Genomic DNA, 26,127 nt, shown 5'->3' on the forward strand with positions numbered 1-26,127 from the left:
CACTTTTCCATAGGGTACAAAATATGCACAAGAGATAAAGAGATGAGGTCACAGTAAAACTGAAACATAAAATGATCACTTCTCACCAGCTCCAAATGCAAAGAAAAAGCTTTTCTCTGGAAACTCCTCTAGCAGATCTTTCACTCTCCTCCCCATTCGCTCATTCCTCTTATATATAAGCTCTTGTCGAAAATAGTTATCAATCTCCTGTGCAGTTATTCGTTCATGAGATGGCAATGAGGCATTTAAAAAATGAGGCACCTACAAAAACATTTATAGTAATGGTGTTAGCACAACCACAAGACACACAAAAAAGTATCTAAAATTATAATGCAGGCCACCAATCCTCCACTATTAACTTATTTTAGCGCCATCAATTTACACATATATTGTACATTCACATCAGTCCTTACCCTCAAGAGCTTACAATCTAAGGTACCTAATTCACACATATTTTAGGGCCAATTTACCTACCAGCATGTCTTTAGAGTGTGGGGAGAAACTAGAGCACCCAGAGGAAACCCACACAGGCACAAGGAGAAAATGCAAACTCCACGCAGGTAGTGCCGTGGTTGGAATTCGATCCAATAACCCTGCTACTGCTAGGTGGAAGTGCTAACCACTTAGCCACTGTGCAGTAACACAGTGCCAGTGCTGAAGATATTTAGGTCCACACTGAGGCCTCATTCACTATGGCACTTCTGGGTTTAGCTACATTTAGCATCATTAATATTGCTGATCTAAGCCACTCCATGTAATTTTGAGCCATGAATAAAACCCAGCTGATGTCTTAAACATGAAATGTGCAGTTCGTTCTGTACTCCTGTGAACCATTTCCAGCAGACAGCGGGCGGAAGCCCACTGTTAGATGACATCACATAGCCGGCTCAGGCTCAAGAAAGATCGTGACCATATAGTCGGGATCTGCCCACATGCCTGGATGAGCACCCAGCTCAGCCTCTCATCAAGGCGCTGAGAGACTGAGCTGGCTGCTCCTGCCTCCTCCACAGACCTGCGCTCCAGTGAGCGTAGGGGGGGACAGAGAGCCGGTGACTGAGCTGTGAAAAACTGAGCTGTATTCAGCTAGGTAAGTATGATTCAAAAATGAAAAAACAATTCCATACTTCTCTTTTGAGAGGCTGCTGGCATGAAAGCCGAGCACAGCTTTAACATGCTAGATGGTAGAGCTCTAGGATACTTCCAGACCATCTTTTCTTTTTTTTTTTTCAAAAAAATCTTTTCTGTTTAATTCAAAAATGGCAATTGTTGACAGAGCTCAATAGCTGAAGCTTATAGTTAGCTGAAGCTTATAGTTACATACACAAAGGACTCACAAGTGTGACTTGTTCCTAATTATTTAAAAATATTTAAAAATACTCCAAACCATTGTAATTCTCTTTTAATCTAACAGTGCTTACTGAACTGTTTGCTAAACTGACTTTGGAATTTGTAGGACTGTTAGTTATTGAATTTTGCAGTTTACATGCATTGTTAATTAACAATTAGTTATTGTCGAAAAACCACTACATTTTATAATGCTAATATATTTATATCTCCCCTGGCATACAAAGGATTGATAACTAACGTGCATATATACAGTGTGTTTGTGTGTGAATATCTAGCATATGATAACATACTTGCGAAGAATCATGGTTGGAAATTATGGAATTCAGATCTCCACAATTGTAATGTTTAATGAGGTCCTCTGTTGTGTACGGAGTTTGGAGGCTGCCTGCTCTACGGCTCTCCTGTTGTAGGAGGGTCTGGTTTAGGGCAAATATAACCTGTAAAATAAAACAAACCATTGGGTAAAATTAGGTAACTAATCAGTTTGAAAGAAAGATCTATAACATTCAAAAATATTTATTTTTAATGTTTTTATTAATTTTAAACAAAGTTATTGTACAATTATTATACAGGATTTATATAGCGCAGTTTGCGCAGCGCTTTACAATAAAAAAGGGAGAAAATACAACAAAGATACAATTCAATACAAGAGGGTTAGGAGGGCCCTGCTCTAGCGAGCCTACAATCTATCAGGGAAGGGCAAGTGGAACAAAAGGTAATAACTGTGAGAGATGAACTGATGGGAGAAATAGAATATTGAGTTTTTAGCTAAAGCAAGGATAGACCTTCCTGAAGAAATGTATTTTCAGGGATCACCTAAAACTGGACAGAGTAGGAGATAGCTGGACAGACTGGGGTAGTAAGTTCCAGCGGATGGGAGACGCTCTGGAGAAGTCCTAGAGATGGGCATGGGAGGGGGAGACAAGGGAGCTAGAGAGCATGAGGTCTTGGGAGAGACGGTTTGGGTGATATTTGGGGACAAGATTGGTGATGTAGCTTGGGGCAGAGTTGTGTGTTATTGATAGTGTTTTGAAACAGCAATTTTCAAGTCTTGCCACAGATTCTCTATTGGATTTAGGTCTGGACTTTGACTAGGCCATTCTAACACATGAATATGCTTTGATCTAAACCATTCCATTGTAGCCCTGCAAACCCCTAAAATAAAGAGGTGTTACAATAGGTGTGTTATTTAACGCTTCTTGCAATTTGTGCTTGAAATTAAATTATCACAGTAGCTCAGAAAACACAGCCATTTTGGACTAACAGGGGCTTAGTACATAACAACTCCCAGTTATCTTCTGTTACAAATTTATCAAGACACTCAGTGCCGGGTCACACTTGTGCGATGCGGGAAGGCTGCGAATTTGCTGCCACACTGCCATATGCGATACGCAGGGGGTGTCAATGAAATGTTAACGACACCCCCAGTTTGATCGCATATCGCAGTGCGATCTGACAGTTCGCACAGGATCGGATCGCACAAGTGTGAACCACTGTTCGATCCAATCCTGATGCGGCTGGAAAAAAGGGTCATGTGAGTGTTTGGTGCGGATACAGTGCGAATTCAGCCATACAAAGTGTATGGCTGAATTCGCATCCGCACCTCCGATCGCATGTAATGAAGGAGCAGTGCACTCCGAATTACATGCGATCGGCGCACTCGCTATAGTGTGAACCGGCCCTTACTTCTAGAGGGTGTGCTTTTCCTACACTGATAAGCAATGCAACAGTGCTTTAAATCAAACTCACAAGATAGTGTCTATAAATGGTCTGTGTTACGTGATCACAAGAAATAAGTGACTTGCTGCTAATAATCTGTGCTTGGTTAGATAACTAGTTTATGAGCACCCGGGTTAAAAAAAAAAAAAACACTGCTCTAAATAAGATGCTTTATTAAATGAAATACATACATAAACATTTCTTTATCTTAATAAAGCTGGTCTTACATTGGACAATCTGTTTAAAAATGAGTGATCAGACCCCTTGTTCAAACACTGTGAATATACTGTATAGAATGCATGTCTGCAGATCTGGGTTATCCCTAATCACCTCTGTGTTACCAACAGAGAAAAAGTTCTAACCTGATTGCAAAGCTGAAAGGAGACACTTGTGATATTGTATGACTATACTATCTTTAACACTGTATACACACTGGTAACACAGAAAATACTTGTATAGTGGAATAAACACCATCTACGGCTTTATACTTCACAACCTTTTTTTTTTTTTTCAGAGACCATGCATTTGATGGACCGGTTTGATCGAATTTAAATGTTAAAGAAAATTTTGCATCCTGGCACTTGAAACGAAACAATAAGTACTATTTCCCTACTTAATTTTGAGAAAACACTGAGATTGACTTTCCAAACCATAATCTAATAAACGGATTGACTTGACATGCTGAGTTGAAAATAGAGAAACAGAGAGGATAGGACAATTGATTAAACAGATGTGAGTGTTTTTGTTGTGAAGGTCTAGATACTGACGGGGTGAGGATTGGCTAATTTAGGTTGCATAATACTATAAGCCTTTCATATGCAGATTGCTTCTTTGATCCCATGTGGATAAAAGGACAACGCAGGGGGGTCTTTTGTCTTAAAAAGAAAAAAAAAAGTTTTCAATGTCCAATGGATCCTTGTTCTTCTCCCACCCCTTTGAGATAATGTGGGGCTTCACTATCATTGCATAGGGAACATGACAACTGCAGAAATACAGCCAGAGAGCATTCAATATTGTTTGTTTCCTTTACCAGACAGTTCACACATTTCCTTCTGAAAGGTCAACCATTTTAAACAAAACTGTGCTGTATGTTGTGTACAACAGCTGACACATTGAGACTGGCTTTGTGGCAGAACTTATAGGCAATCTTCGTAGCCCAACCGCCTTCGTTTTTATAAACTCTCTACAAAAGCGCAACATAAAGGTATGATAACACACATAGGGCCCCAAGACTCACATTTCACTGTTCCCACTTGTACATTATACAGAATGCTGCACTAGTTAGCATATTATACATTTTAAAAAAATCATATAAAATCTGACTGACTGCGTAGCAGGTGTTCATTATTCATTAGAAGCAAGTCCAGTATTTTAAATCAATAATAAACTTTAGCATTTGATGTGTTCTCTAGTGATGTGGTAAGTTATTATTGGTCCTTCCTTCTCAAGAGATACCAGACAGACACACCAGGAATACAGGTTGGTATTCCTATGGCTGAAGGGTGAGCATGCTTTGAAGGATGTCCCCAAAAAGAAGCACCCCAGGTATGCCAGACTGATGGCTATTCCACATATCTATTGCTCAAGTGGAAATGTACCACCAACTGGACAAGGGTTTATGTTTAACTTAATTATTTCTCAATGGTCCATCAAAACTGTTACCCCCAGTCCAATGAGCTAGTAGAGGAGACCTGCAGACCCCTTAGCCAAAAATAAAAATGAGAACCTATTTTAAAATAGTGAAAATTGAAAACACAGACTCTCTCCCGTTTATTTGCAGTTTATTAACTTTAGGTTAAATCTGGGTCTCTTTTTCATGAGAAACCTTCATTTGGGTTTATCCAGTGGGTAGCCTAATAGTGGATTTCACTCCATTTGAACTGCTATATATACACCAATAAAAGTATTTTGTTATATCTGTTTTATAAATGGAAAAAAACATCTGTTGATTTTGCCAGAAATATTGTGAGCTCATAATTTCCTGTGCTCTCGGCGTGTGCAAAAGTTGGGGTTATAGGGATGAGAAGGAGGTAGAAGACAAGGAGAGGTCTGTGTTCCTTGTAATACATCGGAAAGGAGGCAGGCAGGGTTGACACCCTGTGCTTTGGAGCTTCAGAGCCAAAAATGCACTTAGTCATTTCAAAGTGGAAGCACACCATATTTGTGGCACATAAACAGTAAAGCTTGCCATACACCAGTGGAATTTAATTTAAAATTTTCATTTTAAGAATCTTCGTTTGATTGTCTAATGGTTAGTGGGGCCATGCACATACACAGCTCAGTATACGGTACCAGCATCTGCAGACTGCCAGGACAAATAAACCCGTGTGTACTCTACATGGAGTAGCGCTACCTCACCCCAGGCTGGCCAATCAGGATATTCAAAGGGGCAGAACCCAAAAGAAGACCAGGAAAAGATGTCAGTGGTGTGGGACATCGTCACAGTGCCGAAGTTTGGTGCACATTATGACAGACTTACCTTTCAAACAGAGCCCTCCAGCGGCGCGCCGTTACAACTGCCAGCACTTCAATCTTCACTCAGTCTTCCTTCTGAGTTCATGCATTCCGGCCATTTGAATGGTTGGGCCCCAACACGTCACTCCCATGCATGCAGTATACTGCTTCAAGTAATGTCAAAGTGAAGACCTAAACCCTGGGCATGTAGCCCCATGTAAATACTTCCATTTTAAAAAAGTGCTAGTGTTTAAATGCTGTGTTCTTCAAGCTCCATATATATTTAGTTTATTTTAAAATTTACCAGTGGGGAGACAGAAAATAAAGGCTGCAGCATCAAAGCTATTTGCCACTTTAATACCCAATCACTTACAAGACAAAAAAAAAAAAAAAAACATTTTTGCTTGCACTTGATTTGATGATGGAAGTCAGCAAAGAATCACCTTATTCAATAATCTCTGGGCATATTTCCTTGCAAAGTGTACAGCCTATTTGCCTTTAAAAAAAATTAACCCCATTAAATTAAAAGTAACTGCATTATCTAAATATTTGTGGTTAAGGCACACATTTGTTTGATAATCCAGCTATATCAATTTATTATCTATATTTTAGTATCATGTATGTTGAATACCTTTTCTATAAAATAGCAATATGTAGATAGAGCAGAAGATCAAAATTTACTTAGGTCAAGGCCATAAATCCACACATAAAAACACCCACCCTAATTTGTTATTTAATATGATGTAAATGCTTTAATTAGTTTGCCTTTTTGAAACAAAAACAGAGCCAATTTTCAGTGTTTATTTGGCTGACATTTACTTTCTAATGTCGTCTTTTTGCCAGGTAATTAATAGTCTCAGAACTGTAGATTGTCCAAGGAAATTCTGCAGCAACACAAAAGAATCATTCTTTACACGCAATGCCAAAAATCAGACCCTGTACAAATTTGGCCAGAAATGTAATATGTATGAAAATGTAACCCACACCATTTTTATGTGGCTGCAATATTTGTTTTTCACATTACCAGAGATATGAAGCCTTTTTTTTTTTTTATTGGGAAGAATGTCCCTCTATACAGTGATGGTCAGAATGCCATCCATACAGATTTAAAAAAAAAATCACTGGTGTTATGCAGCTGCCCCTACCTTGTGGTGTTGGCTCTGGAACAATGCGGGCACTATCACATGGGAGGTCAATTAGCCACAGCTCAGGTAACCCCTAGCAATCTCTGGAGGAACCCTAGATGAAAATGGCTGGTATCTTGTCACGGTGATTTAGTAATAAAGCGATAAAACATGATGGACATTCAGTTTAACATGATGAATCTCAGGTATAAAGGAAATTTGTTGTCAATGGCAGGCAATGAAGTTCCAACATTTTTATAGAAAATTCATAGTGATATTCTCCTGGTTGCTATATGCGACAATGCCAATTTTGTTTTCCTTGACTTTCGATACAATATATTAGAAAAGGAGTATGGCCACCAAAGACTTGGGGCATTTGGGGGTCCCAGACTTCCGAAAACATTATGTAGCAGGACAACTCACTCAACTGTCTCAACTGCATTTTAACCATTACAGGCCTGATTGGGTTTCTCTGGAAGTCTAGGCTTGTTCCCTGCTCTCCATTGATGGGATGCTCTGGGTACCTTTAAAATACTGTAAAGCCATCATGTGCCCTACACTCTCTCACTCAGTAAATCTGTAGGAGTCCTCTTGTAAAAGGTGGCCTCTCCAATCCCCTCACACTCCTGTGGCTCCTCTCTTTAACAACCCTCTATTTTCACCATGTTTACAGCCCCTTTTTTTGGCTCCTGGCAAAATAAAGGCCTCTATTACATAGCACATTTCCTTGAATGGAAGGGTATACGTCCCCCCACATATTTTGTACAACATCAAGGGATACCTCCATCTTTGAGTTTCTGCTTGCAGCAAATTCTTCAATATCTCCGCTCACTGCAGAAAACAAGCTCTTGATCTATGTGAATCTACTGATGATCTGTTTGAACATACATTAGGTTTATATGACAGACTCTACAGCGTTGATGCATCTTGTACAGATTATTTGTCATTCCCTCATCGAAACTCTCTTACCAGATTGCATGAGAAAAGGATCAGAACATAGCCCCTGAGCCGGAGGAATGGCGGGCCTGAAACGCTCGCATGTACAAGGGCGTTATGAATAAAGCCCTGATGAAAGCAGGGTAAAAGATATACGCTAGATGGTACCTAGTACCTGAACGACTTGCAAAAATGTACCTGGGTACCCTGTCCTTCCATTTCCTGGGGTTGTGGTCAGGTGGGGAAAACCCTCCCCATTTGGTGGACCTATCCTAAAGTCAGGGACTTCTGAATGCGGATTCATTCCCGAATTTTTTCTGTGACCATGGTCAGTATCACCGAAGATTCCCGGATAGCATTGTTAAACAAACCGGTTGAAAATAATCCCAAACACACACAAACTCTGATCTATTTTATCTTTCTGGTGACCAAAATCGCAATAGCCACTGCACGGAAAAGTCCAGAGGTGGATCTCGCCTTGATGAAGCAAAGGCTGACCTAGATTATGCTTCACGAAAAGATCAGTATCTTAAGGGATAAACGACCACAATTTGAAAAAACAGGGAACCCCTGGCTCTCATATTTACAGGTACTGGATACCTAGAGGTGATCTCCCTGACGATTTGGCGTTGTGCACCTGGACAGACATACCCCAGTTTCCCTTCTTTTCCTTCTCTTCTCTTCTTCTCTTTTCTTGCTTCTGTTCTTTTGAGGTTTTCTCTCCAAATTGCTCTCAATAATGATGTTGAGTCCTGTATCCCGACTTTTGGTTCTTTGGTTGCTTACCATATGTGTTACATTACTGTATAAAACCTGTCACTTAAAAATTCCAGTGTTTCTAAAATTACCGACGGGAACAATCTGGTATTGTGTCCCTGGGTAAGTCCCTCACTTCTGGATGACTCCTGGAAAAATTATTATATTTGCTGGACTGTGAATTGGGAGGACAGGTGCAGGCCAGCCTGTCTCTTTTACATCACAAATGGGTGTTATTGTAACTGTGGAATGTTCCATGATAGCTCTATGGTTTTTTACATTGTTGGATTACAATATGGGACTATATTGTTATCTCTCGATCTTGATATTACTGTTTGCTTTTATCTTCTTTGATAGTTCCAGTGATGTAAAAGCACATACTGTTTTGTACTACTCTAGTTTTTTGGTAAAACAAATAAAAAACTATTGAAACAGAAAAAGAGTATTGCTATTTGTATTAATTAACCAGTAGAACTTCCATTGTAAATCATGGCCTGTGCCAATCATTTTTTGCAGTTACTGCTCAGACTTCACCATTTAGACTGTACCTCCTTACAAAAAGGATTTTGTTTACTGACATTGCTGGCATTCCATATATGAACAGTTATCTTCAGGTCATGCTTTAGCATCTCAATTGGGTTGAGAGCTGAAGTAAGAAATAGTAATTCTAGAATAAACATTTTCTTCTGTTTAAGCCATTCTGTTGTTGAGTTACTCTTGTGTTTGAATCTTGTCTCATCACCCAACCTCTTTTGGGCTGTAGATGGAGGAACACTTTCTGGATATTCTCTTGAAACCATTTTTCTAGGAAACAGTTTGAATTAAAACCCAACTCCATGAAAAAGTAAAATGTAAATAGAGCATTGTGTGTCAATTACTTCCAGCTCTGATTCCATGCACCTCTTCCTAAGCCATCCTGTAATGTAATATATAAAAGTTACAGTTTTCTCTATGGGGACCAGGCTTTTTTTTCCCTGTTTTCTATCTTTTGAAGCACTGGTCCTCTCACCGCCCCCATGAGGTGTCCTGCAGCATATGAGACAGAATCCAGCCGCTGGAAGTGCTGCCTCCACCAATAGGAGGTGTGCACATCAAGCAGGCAAAGATGTAGACACCAAAGGACTCCAGGAAGTAAACATAAGAAAACAGGAACCTTCGTGTGACCGTGGTTTCAGTCACGTAACATAGGCATTGGAATGGTTTAGTTTCCCATACCAGCGATCAGTTAGAGGGGGGGGGGGGGTGGGAGGTAATTTGCTCAATTTCTAGGCTTGGGCTTTAATTGTTTTCTCCATGAGAGCAGATGTCTGGGAATTGAGACAACAAAACAAGCCTAATTCCTGATGCTTCCTTCACAATGCTTCACAGTTGGGGTGACATTCTGGCATTGGCCTGCAATGTCTCATAGTAAAGCTTTGCAAATTTCTACCAAAATAAACTTTTACTTGCTAATATATTGTGTTAGAGACTTTGGGATATCCAGATGATCTTTTTCAAGCATGACACTTGAATCTCTTTTTTTGGACACCAATAATTTCTTCTTTGAGTCCCTATGTTCTCATTCACCTCTTTCACTCTTTCAATGATCACTGCAGGTCATCCAAAGTAAAGTAGCAGCAGTACTTGATTGATGAACATCCTAGCCTTTAAAACATGCTTTTGTATCTTTCCCTGACTTTTTACATCTCTTCAAATTACCCTTCTAAGGTTTTATGAACTTTTTTTGGGGGGTGGGGGGGGGGGCACTATAGCTGTAAAAGCACCACTTCCATTTCGCTAATCCTTATACTTGATGTGCATGACTGTGCTTCTCTTATCCACTTTTGCCATCCAACTTTGTTTGCACCTTGCTAATAGTGTAGAGCTAAAATAATTTGTACACGGTGGTTGGGAAAACCAGCAAAAATTCAATAATGTAAAACTTACCATATATCAGATCTAGATGCAAGTTCATCTACTGTCTCTCTCTCTCTCTTACTCTTTCTTCTGCAAACAATGTGATAACAACACCAATCTGAGCTGGAGTCTCCTGCAGATGAAAGAGACACAGCTGATGAACTGCCTTCCGTATCTGCAAATGGCAAATATTACAAACACAAGCCTCAACCTCATTTGCCTAAAATTTGATTACTAGGCTTTGGTTTAACTAGCCTTCACCTGATTTAAATTTTTTCTAAAATATCAATGCCACAGCCTTCAAAAACGTTTGGACTTCCAGTCAAACATCAGAAGACTGGCTACTTTTTTTTTAATCAAATAATTTTTTATTAATTTTATAAACAATCAATACAAAACACACATACAACCCATGTACATATTAATAATCACAATAAACAAATATTCCAAGAAAGAAAGGAGAGAAAAAAAAAAAGGGGACACCACACTTTTGCTACTTCCATTATGTTCCTCCAATTCAGTCTCCCTCTCTTTCTAACTCGCTGAAGTAACTGCTAAATCCAAAATATCCAACCACCTCTTCCACACTTTTTCAAATTTCCCTGGGCAACCTCTATGTGAAAATATATATTTTTCTTTAAGTATAATTTCCTTTATTTGTGTTCTCCATTCAACTATTGTTTGGGAATATGACATCCATTTTTGTGCTATACGTTTACGAGCCTGAAAAACACTCCTTACTATCGGTTTTATCTATCATATTTAAAAGACATATACCAGGCTCCAATAACAGTTCCGTGTTAAAGAGAAAGTTAATCGTTGAAATAACCCCCCGCCAATATCAGTGGAGTTTGGGGCATCTGCATAGCATATGTAATAAATTGGCCGATCCCCCATTACACCTTGAGTCCCTACGTCGCCATTTAAATAACTTATCCAGAGTATTGTAAGTCCTATATATAATAAATAGTTGGGTTCATTTTTGTGTGGGAGATAAAGAGACCAGTGCCGCCTCCCATTGATCATCCAATATAGGCCCTAGGTCACAAACCCACTGTGCCCTTGATGGTATATCCATGGATTCTTGAAACTTATTATAAAATACACTGTATAATTGAGATATGAGACCTCTCAGCATCCCTTTTAGACAGCAGTGAAATTATTATAGATTTATTAAAATGTAATACATAGGAGCTAGCCTGTGCCTGTATAGCATGCCTAAGCTGGAGATATTGAAAAAAAATCTTTGTTTTGGGATCCCATATTAATTACTATATTGTGTAAAAGTTTTTAACACATCATTATGAAATAATTGGGATAAATACCTCAACTCTCTAGTCTTTCATAAATCAAACCGCTCCAATCTCTGTAATTCTCCATAGCTTGTCCTTTTATATACATTTTGTAGGGATGTGGCAGGAGTGGTACCCTCAGTATGTCTCATTCACTCTCTATATCTCCATAGCTGGAATTATACCACAATGGGGTAAATAATGTATACCCCTTAACAATTGTGATATTTTTCATTTTCTGCCACGTTTTATCAAATAGTTTACCCGTTAAAAAACCCTTATCCAGTAACAGGTATCTTGTCTCCAACAAAGCTATTCATGGATAATCATCATATACAGATAATAACAGACCCTGTATTGGATCAGAGTCTGTCATTTCTCTCCATCCAACAATATTCTGTAATTGCGAAGCTAAAAAAATATTTTTAGCATTGGGGGAATAGCTAGCCCCCCTGTATCTTTAGCTAGCATTAATGTGGTCAATCTAATACAGGGGTTTTTTTTGCCAAATAAGTTCTCGAAAAATTGAATCTATCTTCTTAAACCATAACGATGTAATCCATATGGGGGAATTATGGAGTATATAAAGTATTTACGGGGTCCATATCATTTTAATAAGATTGGCTCTACCAATCACTGTCAATGGAAGTTTACACCAACTCTGAGATTTATCTGTAAAATTTGACTAATAGTGGCTTTAGATTTAAATCAGTATAGTCCTTTACATTTAGAGAAACCTCTACTCCCAAGTATTTAACTGTTTGGCTTTTTTGGATTTGGGAAGCTGAATCTGGTAGAGGTGTTTTCAGCTCGTCCAGAAGACTGGCTACTTTATGCCTGGCAGACCTAAGCTCAAGTATTTAGCTTCTAGATCTGTTAAGTTAAATAGTGACATGATGGCTTATACAAGCTAGTGATATTAACTACTTGCCGACCCCCCGCAGTACGCATACTGCGGCAGGGTGGCTGGTGTAGGCACCATAACATACTTGTACGCGCGCCCCTGCCAGTTGGCTCTGCTGTGATTGAACACAGCATGACTTAGTCAGCCCATCCCAGCCAATGATTCATGACCAGGACCTGCTAATGGGACTGTGTGCAATCAGCCCAGAGCCCTGTGTTGACAATCAACACAGGGCTCTGTACAGATGAAACAATCTCTCTGTTTCTTCTCACTGCAAAGTAGGGAGAAGAAACAAAGATATTTATATAAAGCAGCACACATTACACATTTTTAGGTATGCATTTAACCCCTTGATCACCTGAGATGTTAACCCCTTCCTAGCCAGTGTCATTAGTACAGTGACAGTGTATATTATTAGCACTGATCACTGTAGTAGTCACTTAGGGGATTATTTACTAAAGCTGGTGAGTGCAAAATCAGGCTCACTTCTGCATAGAAACCAATCAGCTTCCAGGTTTTATTGCCAAAGCTTAAGTGCACAAGCTGAGGGTAGAAGCTGATTGGCTATCTTGCACAGCTGCTCCAGATTCTGAGTGCACCAGTTTTAGTAAATCTATCCCATGGCCATACATGTTCAATCCTCTTATACAATTTTCCTTTAGATTTACCTTAAACTATGTAGTGCAAAGGCCTGCCTAATTTGATACAATTTAAAGTTGTTTAGTTTTGACCTCATATTTTAGGTTTTTGGTAAATCTAAAAGAAAATTGTACAAGAAAATTGAACATGTACGGGCAGCCTTAGTGTTACTGGAGATGTCAGTGACAGTCAGTTCCCACAAAGTGCCAGTTACTGTCAGATTTCCTGCCGCACTATAACAGTCCTACTATAAGTCGCTGATCACCCCCCTTACCAGTATAAAAAAAATGAAACTCCAGTATATATACCATCGTTTGTAGATGCTATAACTTTCGCACAAACTTTAAACAAGTCTAGTCATTATCTTATATCCTTTTTAATTAACAAAAAGTTTTGTCCACAGACCTATCACTCAACTGGCAACTAACACCGAATACTAGCTACCACCTAACTTTGTCTGCAGTTACAGTGCAGCCAGCCGGAAAATAAAAGGGCAACTTTATATTGCCTTTGGCCTGTGATGACAGCTCTCAAAACTCATGTGAAAAAGTAATTTAGTTATATTTTCAAAACAAAATGAAATAAGTGAGCGCTGATAAAATATTCAACAAGGAGCCAGCACTTATGAAGGTGGATATACAACCTTCAGTAAACACCAGAATAACAAAAGAAGTGCAGCACTACAGAAAATATTGTGAATGTCCATGTATTAAATAGTTATAGTCTCATGTGCAATCAATCCTATTAGGTAGAAGGTCCTTAATAGGTTTCAAAGATCAATCGTGACTGTGTGGTGTGCCAAAACACTCACCAAAGAGAAAATGTGAAATAGCATATAATCATACACCGGAAGATTTGAGTATTGCTCAGTGCTCCTTAACTGTGGTATCCCATTACCATTATTTGCACTCACCAGATATCAAAATTACTATGAGCCTTCTATTAATATGATGAAGCCTGGTGACATCCCATTCAGAGTTGTTATCAGCAGGGTGAACCTCATGGGAGACTGGAACTGTACAAAACAAAGCTCACATGCGGGAGCCAAAATGATTCTCACATAGTGTAGTTTTATATCAAAATCCAAATACTTAAACTGCAGCATAAATGTAAACAATGGCCAAAAAGCAAGAGACTTACAAAGATGGACTCCCAGCATGAGTACTCGGTGGCGGTGCACGTCAGTGTTCCTGTTCAGAAGATTTTTTCTCACTTACTGTCAGGACAGGAAGTGTTTGGAAATATGTCCAGAAATGACACAGCCAAAAGCAAATACACATTTTTAGTAGTGTGGAAAAGGGCTAAAACTTTTAACAATGTTTTATTTAGGTTTTTAGCTATTTGTCCTAGTGACAGCTGCGCAGCCCCCTTTTTTTTAACTGTTTTGTAGTATCAGGAAGTGAGGAAAAATGTCCCAAATTTGGCCAAAGGTAGAATTAAAGACCCAAAATAAATGTTAATTGTCCCCATATTCTAACCAAAACTTAAAAAAGCAAAAAATAAAGTCCCTACCAGCCAACCAGCTTTCAGCTCTCATGTCTGTAGTGCTAGAAAGCAAGCATACTACTTGCTGCTATTAACCACTTGCCGTCTGCTCACTAGAGCTCTACTGCGGCAAAGTGGTTCGTTATCGTCTGGCGACGTAGACCTACGTTGCCAGACTTCTCCCCTTGTGGGCGGCGCTCGCGCGCCGCCGGAGGCTCGCTCCTGCTGTATTCAGTCACAGCGGGAGTCGGGCCAGGGGAAGAGCAGCAGCGATCGCCGCTGCTCTTCCCCGATCGTCGGGGAATCGAGTGTGGCGATCCGCCTGCTTGTGTAAACAAATCGGGCGGATCTCCTAAGTGACAGGCAGGGTCAGATTGCAGGGTTCAGCATAGCTGAACCTGCGATCTGTCCTTGTGTCACTCAGTCACCTCCCCCCACACACGTTAATAAGCACCAGGCATACATTAACCCCTCCCTCTCCAATAAAATTAACCCCTTCCCTGCCAGTGTCATTTTTACAGTAACAGTGCATATTTATAGCACTGATTACTGTAGTAATGTCACTGGTACCCCCAAAAGTGTCAAAAATGTCAGTCAAGGGTCCGATCTGTCCGCCGCAATGTCGCAGTCCCGTAAAAAAATCGCAGATCGCCGCCATTACTCGTTAAAAAAAAAAACACCAAAAATGACAGAAATCTTTCCCTTAGTTAGTAAACGCAATAACTTTTGCACAAACCAATCAAAATACGCTTATTGTGATTTTTTTTACCAAACATAGGTAGCAGAAAACAAATTGGCCATAAATTTAAAAAAAATTTGATTTTTAATTTTTTTGGGGAGGAATTTCATATAAAAAAAATGTGAAAAATATTGTTATTTTTTCAAAATTTACGCTCTTTTTTTGTTTATAGCGCAAAAAGTAAAAATCACACAGGTGATCAAATACCACCAAAAGAAAGCTCTGTTTGTGCAAAAAAAAGGACGTAAATTTCGTTTGGGTATGGCGTCGCACGGCCACGCAAATGTCAATGTAAAAGTCGCACAGTGCCGAATCGCAAAAAGTGGCCAAGACAGCAAAATCCTCCGGTGGTAAAGTGGTTAAAAAGCTTTATCTGGCTTTGAGGGCAAAGTTAAAATGTACAATTATATTTCAAAGACTGTTTACAAAGTACACTAGTCGAATATTTTAAACATTATATAATGTTGAGTAAATCTGGAAATCTGATAAAGATGTAGAATGTTGTTTAGATATTCGAGTACTGTGTTTCTTTTGCAATTATCAGTCTCATCAGTGCTGTTTTTCTTTAATTTGTTGCACCTTATTTTGCTTAAAACACCACCAGCATGATGCATCATTAGCCACTTATTACTAGGTGAAATCTTGGCAAGAGTCACAAGTTTCCAGATCAAGTGTGCTTCATTTAGAGAACAGCAAAACACTTACAAAAATTGACTTAGATAAATACAAAATGAGCAAATAGGTGCTGATTACTCCTAAGCTAAGTATTATTTGTCTCACAAAGACATAACAAGCTGTTTACAACTCTTTGCTATCTAAGGTATAAAGATATTTAAAAAAATATGTGCACCTTGGTCCTCATATGATATCCTAGATTAGCACTCTTTATTCTCCCCCTGCGGCATAAATGAAAATAAACAGCACCTTATCTCCTTCATTTAAGATTCACAATGGAACCCGACAAGGCTGCCCTTTGTTACGCCTTATTTTCATAATGACCTTAGCACCTTTGTTAAGGTTCATCAGAACTGACAGGGACATCACAGAGATCACAGTAGGTCAATGTCACCATAAGATCTTGACCTACGCAGACAATTTACTCTTCTTCCTATCCTAACCAGACATTTCAGCCTCTAACTTAATGCAGGATATTAAATTATATGGCGAACTTTCAAACTTCCATATAAACTATCAAAATTAGAGGTGCTTAATCTCACCCAAACCAGGTAGTCGCAGCTAAAGATTCAATCTAACTTTCCTTTTAGGTGGGCTCAATCCCACATATGCTATTTAGGCATCCGATTGCCAAATGAATTGTCACTGCTTTTCCCCTTAAACTATACACTGCTCCTTTCTTAATTTAGAAAGTTTCTCTTCTTGGTCATCAAAACCGATTTCTTGCATGGGCAGTTATAACATGATCAGAGTTATTTGCCTTGGCTGCTATACCTTATACATATTGTACCAATGCCAAACTACAGTATATTATGCTGCTATACACCTAATGAGAGTAATAGACTGGAACTGCCATACTGCCGAAAAAGATGGGTCCATTTAGAGCAGGAGTTCTCACATACCTTGCTGACTGTTTTACCTTTGTGCCCATCACTCCCTTCTCCTGCCTTATTTAAACACCCTACCATTGCTTCCACATGGAGCATATGTATGAAATCTTTGAATACTTACAGTATTTCACTATCTCCTTCTCCTTTCTTCCTAATGTTAGAGAATCCTAACTTTTCTTCTGGACACATCATTCGAGACACTTCGGCATGAACACATACAGTGCCCATCATTTTATATCAGCTCACAAGTGGTACACTCCTTCGAAAATTCCCTCTGAAGTAAAATACCAGAACCTCTACGTTCTACGTACCTCCCTGGGTCCCTAACAAATTTGTCAGCTATCCAACTTTTTTAGATCCATTCCTGAGGCAAGTCGATTTTTAAGAGATCTGACACCTTTTGAACAAGAACTTAGAGGTTCTGGACCACAATGTCATACTGTCTCTTTGGCATATCAATTGCTTCTGCAGGAGGCCTTGCAGGCTACTCTGCTCTTCTTGGATCACTGAGAAACAGATCTCCAAATCAAACTTTCACGTTCCAAGATACTTACATTGTCCTATAAGTCATCCAGTAGCAACAAATTTTAAGAGTTGGGATGCAAAATTGTTACAAGATGGTATCATACCCCCTCCAAATTACATGCTATGTAGCCCTCTATCCCCTCAACTTGCTGGAGATGTGGCAAAACACCTGGACATTTTCTACACATTTTTTAGTCTTTTCCAATTAGCCAACCCTTTTGGACGCAGGTGCACAATATTGCTCAAAAATTTACTAAAAAAGTAGTCCCGGACTGACCATCCTGCTTTCTTCTGCATCATATTAAAATCCCTCTTAAGGCCTACATAAAAATGTGTCATACATCCTTTATTAATGTTGCCCATTTATGTGCAACCCCAATTTCAAAAAAGTTGGGACGTTGTGAAAAAACCACATAGAAACAGAATGCAAGGATTTGCAAATGGAGGTCATTTTAAAATTGATGGCAGTAACACACCTTAAAAAAGTTGGGACAGGGCAACAAAAAACTGGCAAAGTTTGTGGTACTAACAAGGAAGACCTGGAAAGACATTTTGCAACTAATTAGGTTAATTGGCAACAAGTCAATAACATGATTGGGTAAAAAAGCACATCTTAGAGAGTCAGAGTGTCTCAGAAGTAGGGCTGCACGATATTGGAAAAAAAATACATTGCGATATTTTTTTTCTCAACGATATATATTGCGATATTGAGAGAGCCATCAATCCAGGCTAAAGTCAACAATTACCTTGGGAAGTAGTGCAGCAGCATTCTTCTGATTGTACTACAGGGCCAGCCAGGGTTAATGTTACTGTAGTAGGGATTGGGAAGTAGTGCAGCAGAAGCCTTCTTCTGATTGTCATTGCAGTTGCACCATACAGGGCAGGCCAGGGTTAATGGTAATGTAGGGAACTGGGTGGACAGGGAACTGAAGGTTAATAAAACACTGACAGTATGACTGTGCTGTGGAAGGCAGAGCCTCATTAGGACCCCTTTGCCTGTCACAGTTGTCTCAGCCAGCTGAATGGTAGGAAGGTGGAGGAGAGGCAGGAACGTCTCTTACCAAAGTCACTACTGTGCCAGCAGTGATTTCTTACGCATATAATTCGTTATATGGTCATTCACCCAGGTTATTTGTGACTATTAGAGTCTCACAGTGGTGGTAGAAGTAGAAAAATACAGCCCGACATCCGTCCCACATGTTAAGTCTGCCCTGCAGCTCTCCTGACCGAGCGGTGAGCGCGGCACAGCGAACCATTCAGATGTGCAGGCATGCGTGATTGGTTCCCTGTGCCGCTGCTCGCGGCGCGCTGCTCACCGCTCAGTCAGGGGAGCTGTAGGACAGACTTAACATGTGGGATGGATGTGGGGCTGTATCCTTCTACCTTCACTGTGAATCCCCAATATTGCATGTCGGCGATGTGACTATTGCCCACGCCCGCAGCACGATATTCGATGTTACATCGAATATCGTTCAGCCCTACTCAGAAGTAAACATGGTTCATCAATCTGTGAAAAGCTGCATCTAAAATTTGTCCAATTTCAGAATAGTATTTCTCAATGTAAAATTGCAAAGACTTTAAATATATGATCTACAGTACATAATATCATAAAAAGATACAAAGAATCTGGACAAATCTCTGTGCGCAAGGGACAAGGCTGAAACACAAGATTGGAAGCTTGTGATCTTCGAGCCCACAGACAGCACTGCATTATAAACAGACATGATTCTGTGATGGTCATCACCCCATGGGCTCAGGAATACTTCCAAAAATCACTGTGTGCAAACACAGTCCCCCATGCCATCCAAAAATGCAAGCCAAAACTCTATCATGCAAAGAAGAAACCATATATGAACATGATACAAAAACGCTGCCATCTTCTCTGGGACAAAGAAAATTGTTTAAAATGGTCTGTTGCAAAGTAGAAAACTGTTTTGTGGTTAAGTCAGACTTTTTTTATTTTGGCAGCCATGGGTGCAGCGTCCTCCTGACTAAAGAGGAGAGGGGCCTTCTGGCTTGTTCAAAAGCCTACATCTTTGATGGTATGGGGGTGCATTCGTGTGTATGGAATCGGCAGCTTGTACATCTGGAATGGCAACATCAATGCTGAGGATATATCCAGGTTTTAGAGCAGCATATACTGCCATCTAGACATTTTCTTTAGGGAAGGCCTTGCATATTTGAGCAGGACAATGCTAAACCACTTACTGCATCTATGACAACAGCATGGCTTTGTAACAGAAAAATATGGGTGCTTAACTGGCCTACCTGCAGTCCAGACCTTTCACCAATTGAAAATATTTGGCGCATTTTGAAACAAAAAATTTGACTTAAGACCCAGGACTGTTGAGCAATAAGAATCATATAGCAGGCAAGAATGAAACAACATTTCTTTCCCAGAACTCCAGCAACTGGTTTCCTTAGTTCCCAGAAATTTACAGTGTTGTTTAAAGGAGAAGTACGGCCAAAGCTTGTTTGGCTGTACTTCTCCTATGGATCCCAGGACTGCAGATAGTTTTGCACTCCTGTGACCCGTTTTCAGCAGACAGCGGGCTGAAGCTGGCTGACATCACAGAGTCGGTCCAGGCTCGGGGGAAGATCACGACCATATGGTCAGGATCTGCCCACATGCCAGGACTAGCACCCGACTCAACCTCTCAGCGAGCCGCTGAGAGCATAAGCCGGAAGCTCCCACCCCCTTTATAGCCCAGCGCTCCAGTGAGCATGGGGGGGGTGTCAGAGCAGAGAGCTGCTGACTGATATTCCCCAGCTCTCTGCTTAGAGAACTAAACGATCGGCAATGTTTGATCGCTTGCTTCTCAGTTTTGGAGCCGGCGGGTAGTAGATCCAGCATCAGACCAATGCTGTATCCACCTAGGTAAGTATGATTTAAAAAAAGAATGATTCCCATACTTCCCTTTTAAAGAAGAGCGGATGTTACACTGTGGTAAACATGGCCCTGTATCAACTTTTTTTTTAGACGTGTTGCTGCCATCAATTTCAAAATGACCTTATTATTTCTTAGAATAGTACATTTTCTGAGTTTAAACATCTAAAATGTTTTCTATTGTGAATAAACTAAGTGTTTATGATATTTGCCAACAAATCATTGCATTCTGTTTTTATTTAGATTTTAGACAGCGCCCCAGTTGGTGTTGTATACCAGCGAACTGGAAATCTACCCCCATCCATACAGCAATAGATCTACAGTATAGAGTGGAAGATATCAAACTCATGGAGGAGCTATTGTGCAAATTGAAGGGTAAGAGCAATGCAAAAAAACTTGGTTTTAGTGGAATGGGTATTCCTTCCGAGAGGAATTCAAATGAATCTTAGCAGGTTAATTCGGCTTTCTCTGGTCCCTCTTCCTGATTCCCTAGTCTACTTCATTCTAGGATAGATGATTCTGCTGCCTCTCTGCCTGACACATTCTTCCTTTCTCTTCTTTATAATCTCTTTTCTTTCCTAGTTTCTACTACCTCTCATTTTCTTGATCAAACATGGTTGAAAGTATATTTAAGTTATCTCCTAGGGCACGGATTGTCATCCTAACCACTCTACAAGAATCATATTACATGTTCTTACAACTACGACAATCTGATGTACCTGGAAAATGATGTGCTGTTCTATCTGATTGGTGCCATGTTGACATTCTTATTATGTATTATTCCGTTTTAATGTTTTCTCCTGCTTCCATGGACACCTTATTCTATTTGTCACTTTTCTTTGCACATACTTACTGTTCTCACTTCAATTTATTCTTGCTGTTGAAACTTTGTTTTCTTTTTCCATGTAACAGTGTTCATTTGTACTGACACATGTGTTTCATACTTCTAATGCTGGGAATGCATTTCTGTGTCTTCTTTGTATATTCAAGAAAAATTATAAATAAATATATAAATAAATAAACAAACAAGTGCACTTACCTTGGCTCCTTCAAAATATTTTTTTGTTCCTATTGTCCCCAAAATTTGTACTGGTCTGTCAATTTTAGGTTTTGGCAAGAAATTATCTTTCAAAATACAGTCACTTTGCCCATTTAGCTACTTTACAGGCATCTTGATTTTCATTTTTATGTGTTTGTAATTAAAACAGTAGGAAGCTGCCTTATGCTTGCCATATGCTGGAGAGCCAAAAAGCCAACATACAGAGTATGGTGGTCGGTTCTGCAGCAATCAGACGCACCCCCTGCACATAGATCCAATCAACAACAGCTTCGGGAACATAAAGCCAAAACTGGCTCCTAACTTTTTTAGCAGGCTCCTAGATTCAGAGCAAATTTGTCAAGTCCTGCTGTATACTGACAGCAGCACCTGCTGCTTTCAGAATACACCAATAAGAGGTGGCAGCTGATTGCCTGTAGCTGTTGTTTGAAGAAACTTTTCCAACATGTCCCTTTGACAGAAATTGATCAAATGATTTACTTCTGTTGAGCGAAGATGGCCACAAACAAATCGAAATTCAGCCTTGCTGAACCAATCACATTTTGAACACTGCATAGGCAGCTTTTGTCATGTATTTGCACAATTACTTGGACTAGCCCTTTTCAGAGTTTGCTTTTAACTTGGCCTATATTCTTTCATTTATATAATAATGGTCTAGAACTACTTTAACAATTAAAGAAATGATGTATTTTATAATTCTTTCCATTAATCATATGTAATGTTTCCAGTAAACCCTTGAGGGTTCCCAGTAGCCATAAATGTCTGAGCGTAATGAGAAACTTCTACCATAGTGGTTTAACACAAGGTTCTGTTTTTATGAACATGGAAAGCAAAAATGGGAACTGAACTGACAAAGAAAACATTCAAAATATAGTATTTACATGTATGTGAGGTTTTTTTGCCAGGAGATCAGAACTTTTAGATTTTGGAATACACAGACAGTGATGCCCTATACAAATGGATCCATTACACTACAACCCCATACCAACCCCAAAAATAACCAGCTCCCTTACCTTTTGTCTCAAAGCACACCATTACTCTTATCCTCTGCACTAAATACCATCAGCAACAAGGTCCCAACGCAAGCAGCTCCTGTTCCTGTATTGGAAAAGCTCCTGTTCCTCTATTGGCTCCTGTTCCAACTATACTAAACCTAGGGATTTCCATCAATAGTGAAGTATAAATACTAGCAAACCTCTATATCTTGCCAATAGTACTATAGCTGCTGAAGGTATGTATTTTGCAAACTATTCAACAATGTAACAACATAAGCAATTTTACTATATGCAATGCACTGGCAAAGGCATTTCCATTACAGCTTCCCAGGTGCTACCGCTACCACAAAGCAGTGAACTTCCTGCAAATACAGGTGAAGAGAATCTTGTCCATGGCAGCAGACTGTGAAAGAGGATATAGAGTAGCTTAAAGCCCCGTACACACGTACCGATCGTCGGCCGACCGATCGGCCGTCTTTTGTCCCTGGGCTGTCCTGTCCGCTGAAAAGTGCAAAAGACTGCACACGAATTTTGTCCGCCGACTGCAGAAGTGATGTCATGTGATGGTTAACTTTCCCTGTGTTTTTTTGTTTTTTCTTTTCTGAGCATGCCCAGTCTTGCAAATCTGCTGTCTGTCGGCCGAATTCTGTACTGACTGGCGAACAATCGGCCGTTCTGGTGTCGGCATACAAAAATTTTAATGTTTGCACGACAGATTATGTTCGGCCGAAAGTGCGCTGTCGGCTGTCGGAAGCATCATACTAACAAGCCGAAAATCGGCCGATCGGTCGTCGGCCGAATCTTTTCGGCCGACAATCTGCACGTGTGTACGGGCCTAAAATCTCTGTCCTTGTTTGGCACAATTAGGGTGAATTTAAACAATTATGGACAGTCCTCTGAGCTTCCTCTGAGCTGGCATGCCAAATTAGAAGCAGGGTTAAAATTCTAATTTCTTAATATGGTTTTGGTAAGTATGGATCAGTTAAAATGCAGTTCATGCTGCAAAACTTATTCATGTATGTTATTTATTCAGTTGTTATTAATTGAGCCTTGTGTAATATGCAGTATGTGGGCTGTGCTAATTTGAGACTGGATGATCATATAGCAGAACATTTTAGCGATAGTGTAAATTCTGATTGTAGTAACCCATCAAATTCTTTCAAAGAATTTTTCTTGTTTGTCATCAAGCTGGTGTAAGTTCTTTTCTGTTTAGCATGGTGATCTCAAGCAAAAATATATTTTGTGGGAAAGGTTCTGGATTTTACTTTTGAAACATGACAAAAATCCAACAATGGCAGTGCTGCACTCCTACATTGGATTTGTTCTCGTAGATCATAGTTAGCATGCTGATAACAGAGAAGTTCAAATGCATCCGGAGGAGGAACACAAGAAGCGCCAATGTGTGTGTGTGTGTGTGTTTTTACCAGGAAGTGCAGGAAGTTTGGAGGATGTAGGGTAAAGAATACTAACCATTGTCGTACAGTACTTGAGTCTGAAAAAACAAAGCTACTACCTGCATCTAACTACTGACACTCACTGTAATACGTTACCACACACAAAAAAAAGATATTACAATGCCGAAGCATACAATTCTTACAATATTATGCTTTAATTATGTTACAACTATAGGATATTGGTTATGCTGAAAGAGTATGAAGGATGCAAACTAGTAGAAGCCTACTGCCCTGCATGCTAAAATACCAGTAAAAATCAAGCTGATAAAAGTAGCTCATAGATTTCATAGATTAGGCCTACGGGTGTCTGGCATTTTTTTTTTTCCCTTCCTTTAAACTCCCCTGCATGTTAGCCTACATGTCAATGCACACATACAGTCATGTCCAAAAATGTTGAGAATGACATAAATATAAATTTTCACAAAGTCCCTCTTTGCCATGAAAATTAAATCTTAATCCCATAAAAAATATTTCCACTGCATTTGTAAATAAGGCTTCATGGCGCCCAAGAAAGTCCAGCAAGCCAGGACCCTCTCATACAGTTGATGCAGCTGCAGGAACAGGGAACCACCAGTGCAGAGCTTGCTCAGGAATGGCAGCAGGCAGGTGTGAGTGCATCTGCACGCACAGTGAGGTGAAGAGGATGGCCTGGTGTCAAGAAGGGCAGCAAAGAAGCCACTTCTCTCCAGGAAAAACATCAGGGACAGACTGATATTCTGCAAAAGGTACAGGGATTGGACTGCTGAGGACTGGGGTAAAATCAATGAGTAGTTGTAGTCAATCCTCAAAGGGCCAGTGAACAAAAAAAAAAAAAAACCCACAAATTCTGACAAACTCCAAGCATTGATTATCTTAAGAATAGGCTGCCATCAGTCAGGATGTGGCCCAGAAGTTGACAGCATGTCGAGCGGAATTGCAGAGGTCTTGAAACAGAAGGGTCAACACTGCAAATATTGACTCTTTGCATAAACTTAATGTAATTGTCAATAAAAGACTTCGACACTTATGAAATGCTTGTAATTATACTTCAGTATACCATACTAACATCTGAGAAAAAGATCTAAACACACTGAAGTAGCAGACTTTGTGAAAATGAATTTCTTTATCATACATCACAGGACACAGAGCCATATTCATTACCATATGGGTTATACGTCACCTATAGGTGAATGGACACTGGCAACCAATCAGACAGGAAGTCCCCCTATATAACCCCTCCTACACAAGAAGTACCTCAGTTTTTTTTCCCAGTGTCTTAAAGGTGATGGTCACGGTGGAGAAGCTCTCCACACTTTTGTATGTTTTTTCAAAGAAGAAGAAAGAAGATTATGCTACAAACCCCGATCAAAGATCTCTGAATCTAAGGGGTTAGCATTTAGATCCATCCAAAAAAGGCAAATACTAAACGGATGGTACCTGAGCCTCAGGAAAGGGGATATGAGGTTTTGCCTGTAATGTTGTCCTTTTTAGACACTGGACCCTTGGTAAAACCAAACCCCAAAGGCGCCCCTTGCAAGGTGCTCTACAGGTCCAAGGGAGTGGCCCCTCAAAAGCAAAGGAAATCAGTCCTTGAAGGTCAGCAAGTGACAGTAACTCACCGTGATGGGCGAAGATTGGATTATTGTTACAGAATCCTGCAGCGAGACTGGTATGTCCACTTTAAAAATATTTGTAAAAAATATTTTTATGCACTGTTCCCTTTAAAGATAACAGATACCATTTGCCATGTTGGTCTCTACAAGAGACAATAGGTGTAGTAGCTGTATCAAAGCACACATTATTTGTTTAAACAGTTTTGCTCTCCCTGTGCAAAACAGTAGGTGTATCAGCTATGTCAAAGCACACCTTGCTGCTCCCTGTGGAAAACAGTAGGTGTATCAGCTAAGTCAAAGGACACCTTATTTGTTTAAACATTTTTGCTCTGCCTATGCAAAACAGTAGGTGTATTAGCTGTGTCAAAGCACACCTTGTTAGTTTAAACAGATTGCTTTCACCCTGTGTTGATCACCTGAAGGGTGTATCAGCTGTGAGAAAACTCACTTTGCCTAAATTGCTCTCACCCCATGTTGTTTGGCATGCATATTTTCACCTTGGCGCAAAAGCACCCACGCATTAGTCTCCTCGGAATGCTTCATATCAGGCAGCACCTTCAGTGGTATATCTTTGGCGAAGGATTGTCCATGCGCGCGCATATGTAAATATTCGCTATTTAAGCACATGTGTGTGCATGGAGCCAGGAGGGGCGTGTCACGATGCAATTGGCGTGCACGTGGATGCGGCCTGCACGTAGAACACCGCACATGCGCAGTACAAGCACAAAAGGCGAGATTTCTTAGGGAAGTGTTTTCAGCAT

General features: G+C 39.9%; 1 protein-coding gene across 1 annotated transcript in view; it reads right to left on the reverse strand.

Annotated features, from left to right (window-relative positions):
• TRABD2A (TraB domain containing 2A) overlaps positions 1 to 26,127 on the reverse strand; it is a gene marked incomplete at its 5' end in the record, with an annotated part of 160,586 nt that overhangs the window by 52,139 nt on the left and 82,320 nt on the right. Inside the window, 2 exons of the mRNA XM_082261235.1 lie at positions 87 to 261; positions 1,638 to 1,784. Coding sequence (XP_082117361.1) covers positions 87 to 261; positions 1,638 to 1,784 — 322 coding nt within the window. The remainder of the gene's footprint in view (positions 1 to 86; positions 262 to 1,637; positions 1,785 to 26,127) is intronic.

Source organism: Pelophylax lessonae (genome assembly GCF_965119305.1).
Source record: "Pelophylax lessonae genome assembly, chromosome: 1".
Lineage (NCBI taxonomy): Eukaryota > Metazoa > Chordata > Amphibia > Anura > Ranidae > Pelophylax > Pelophylax lessonae.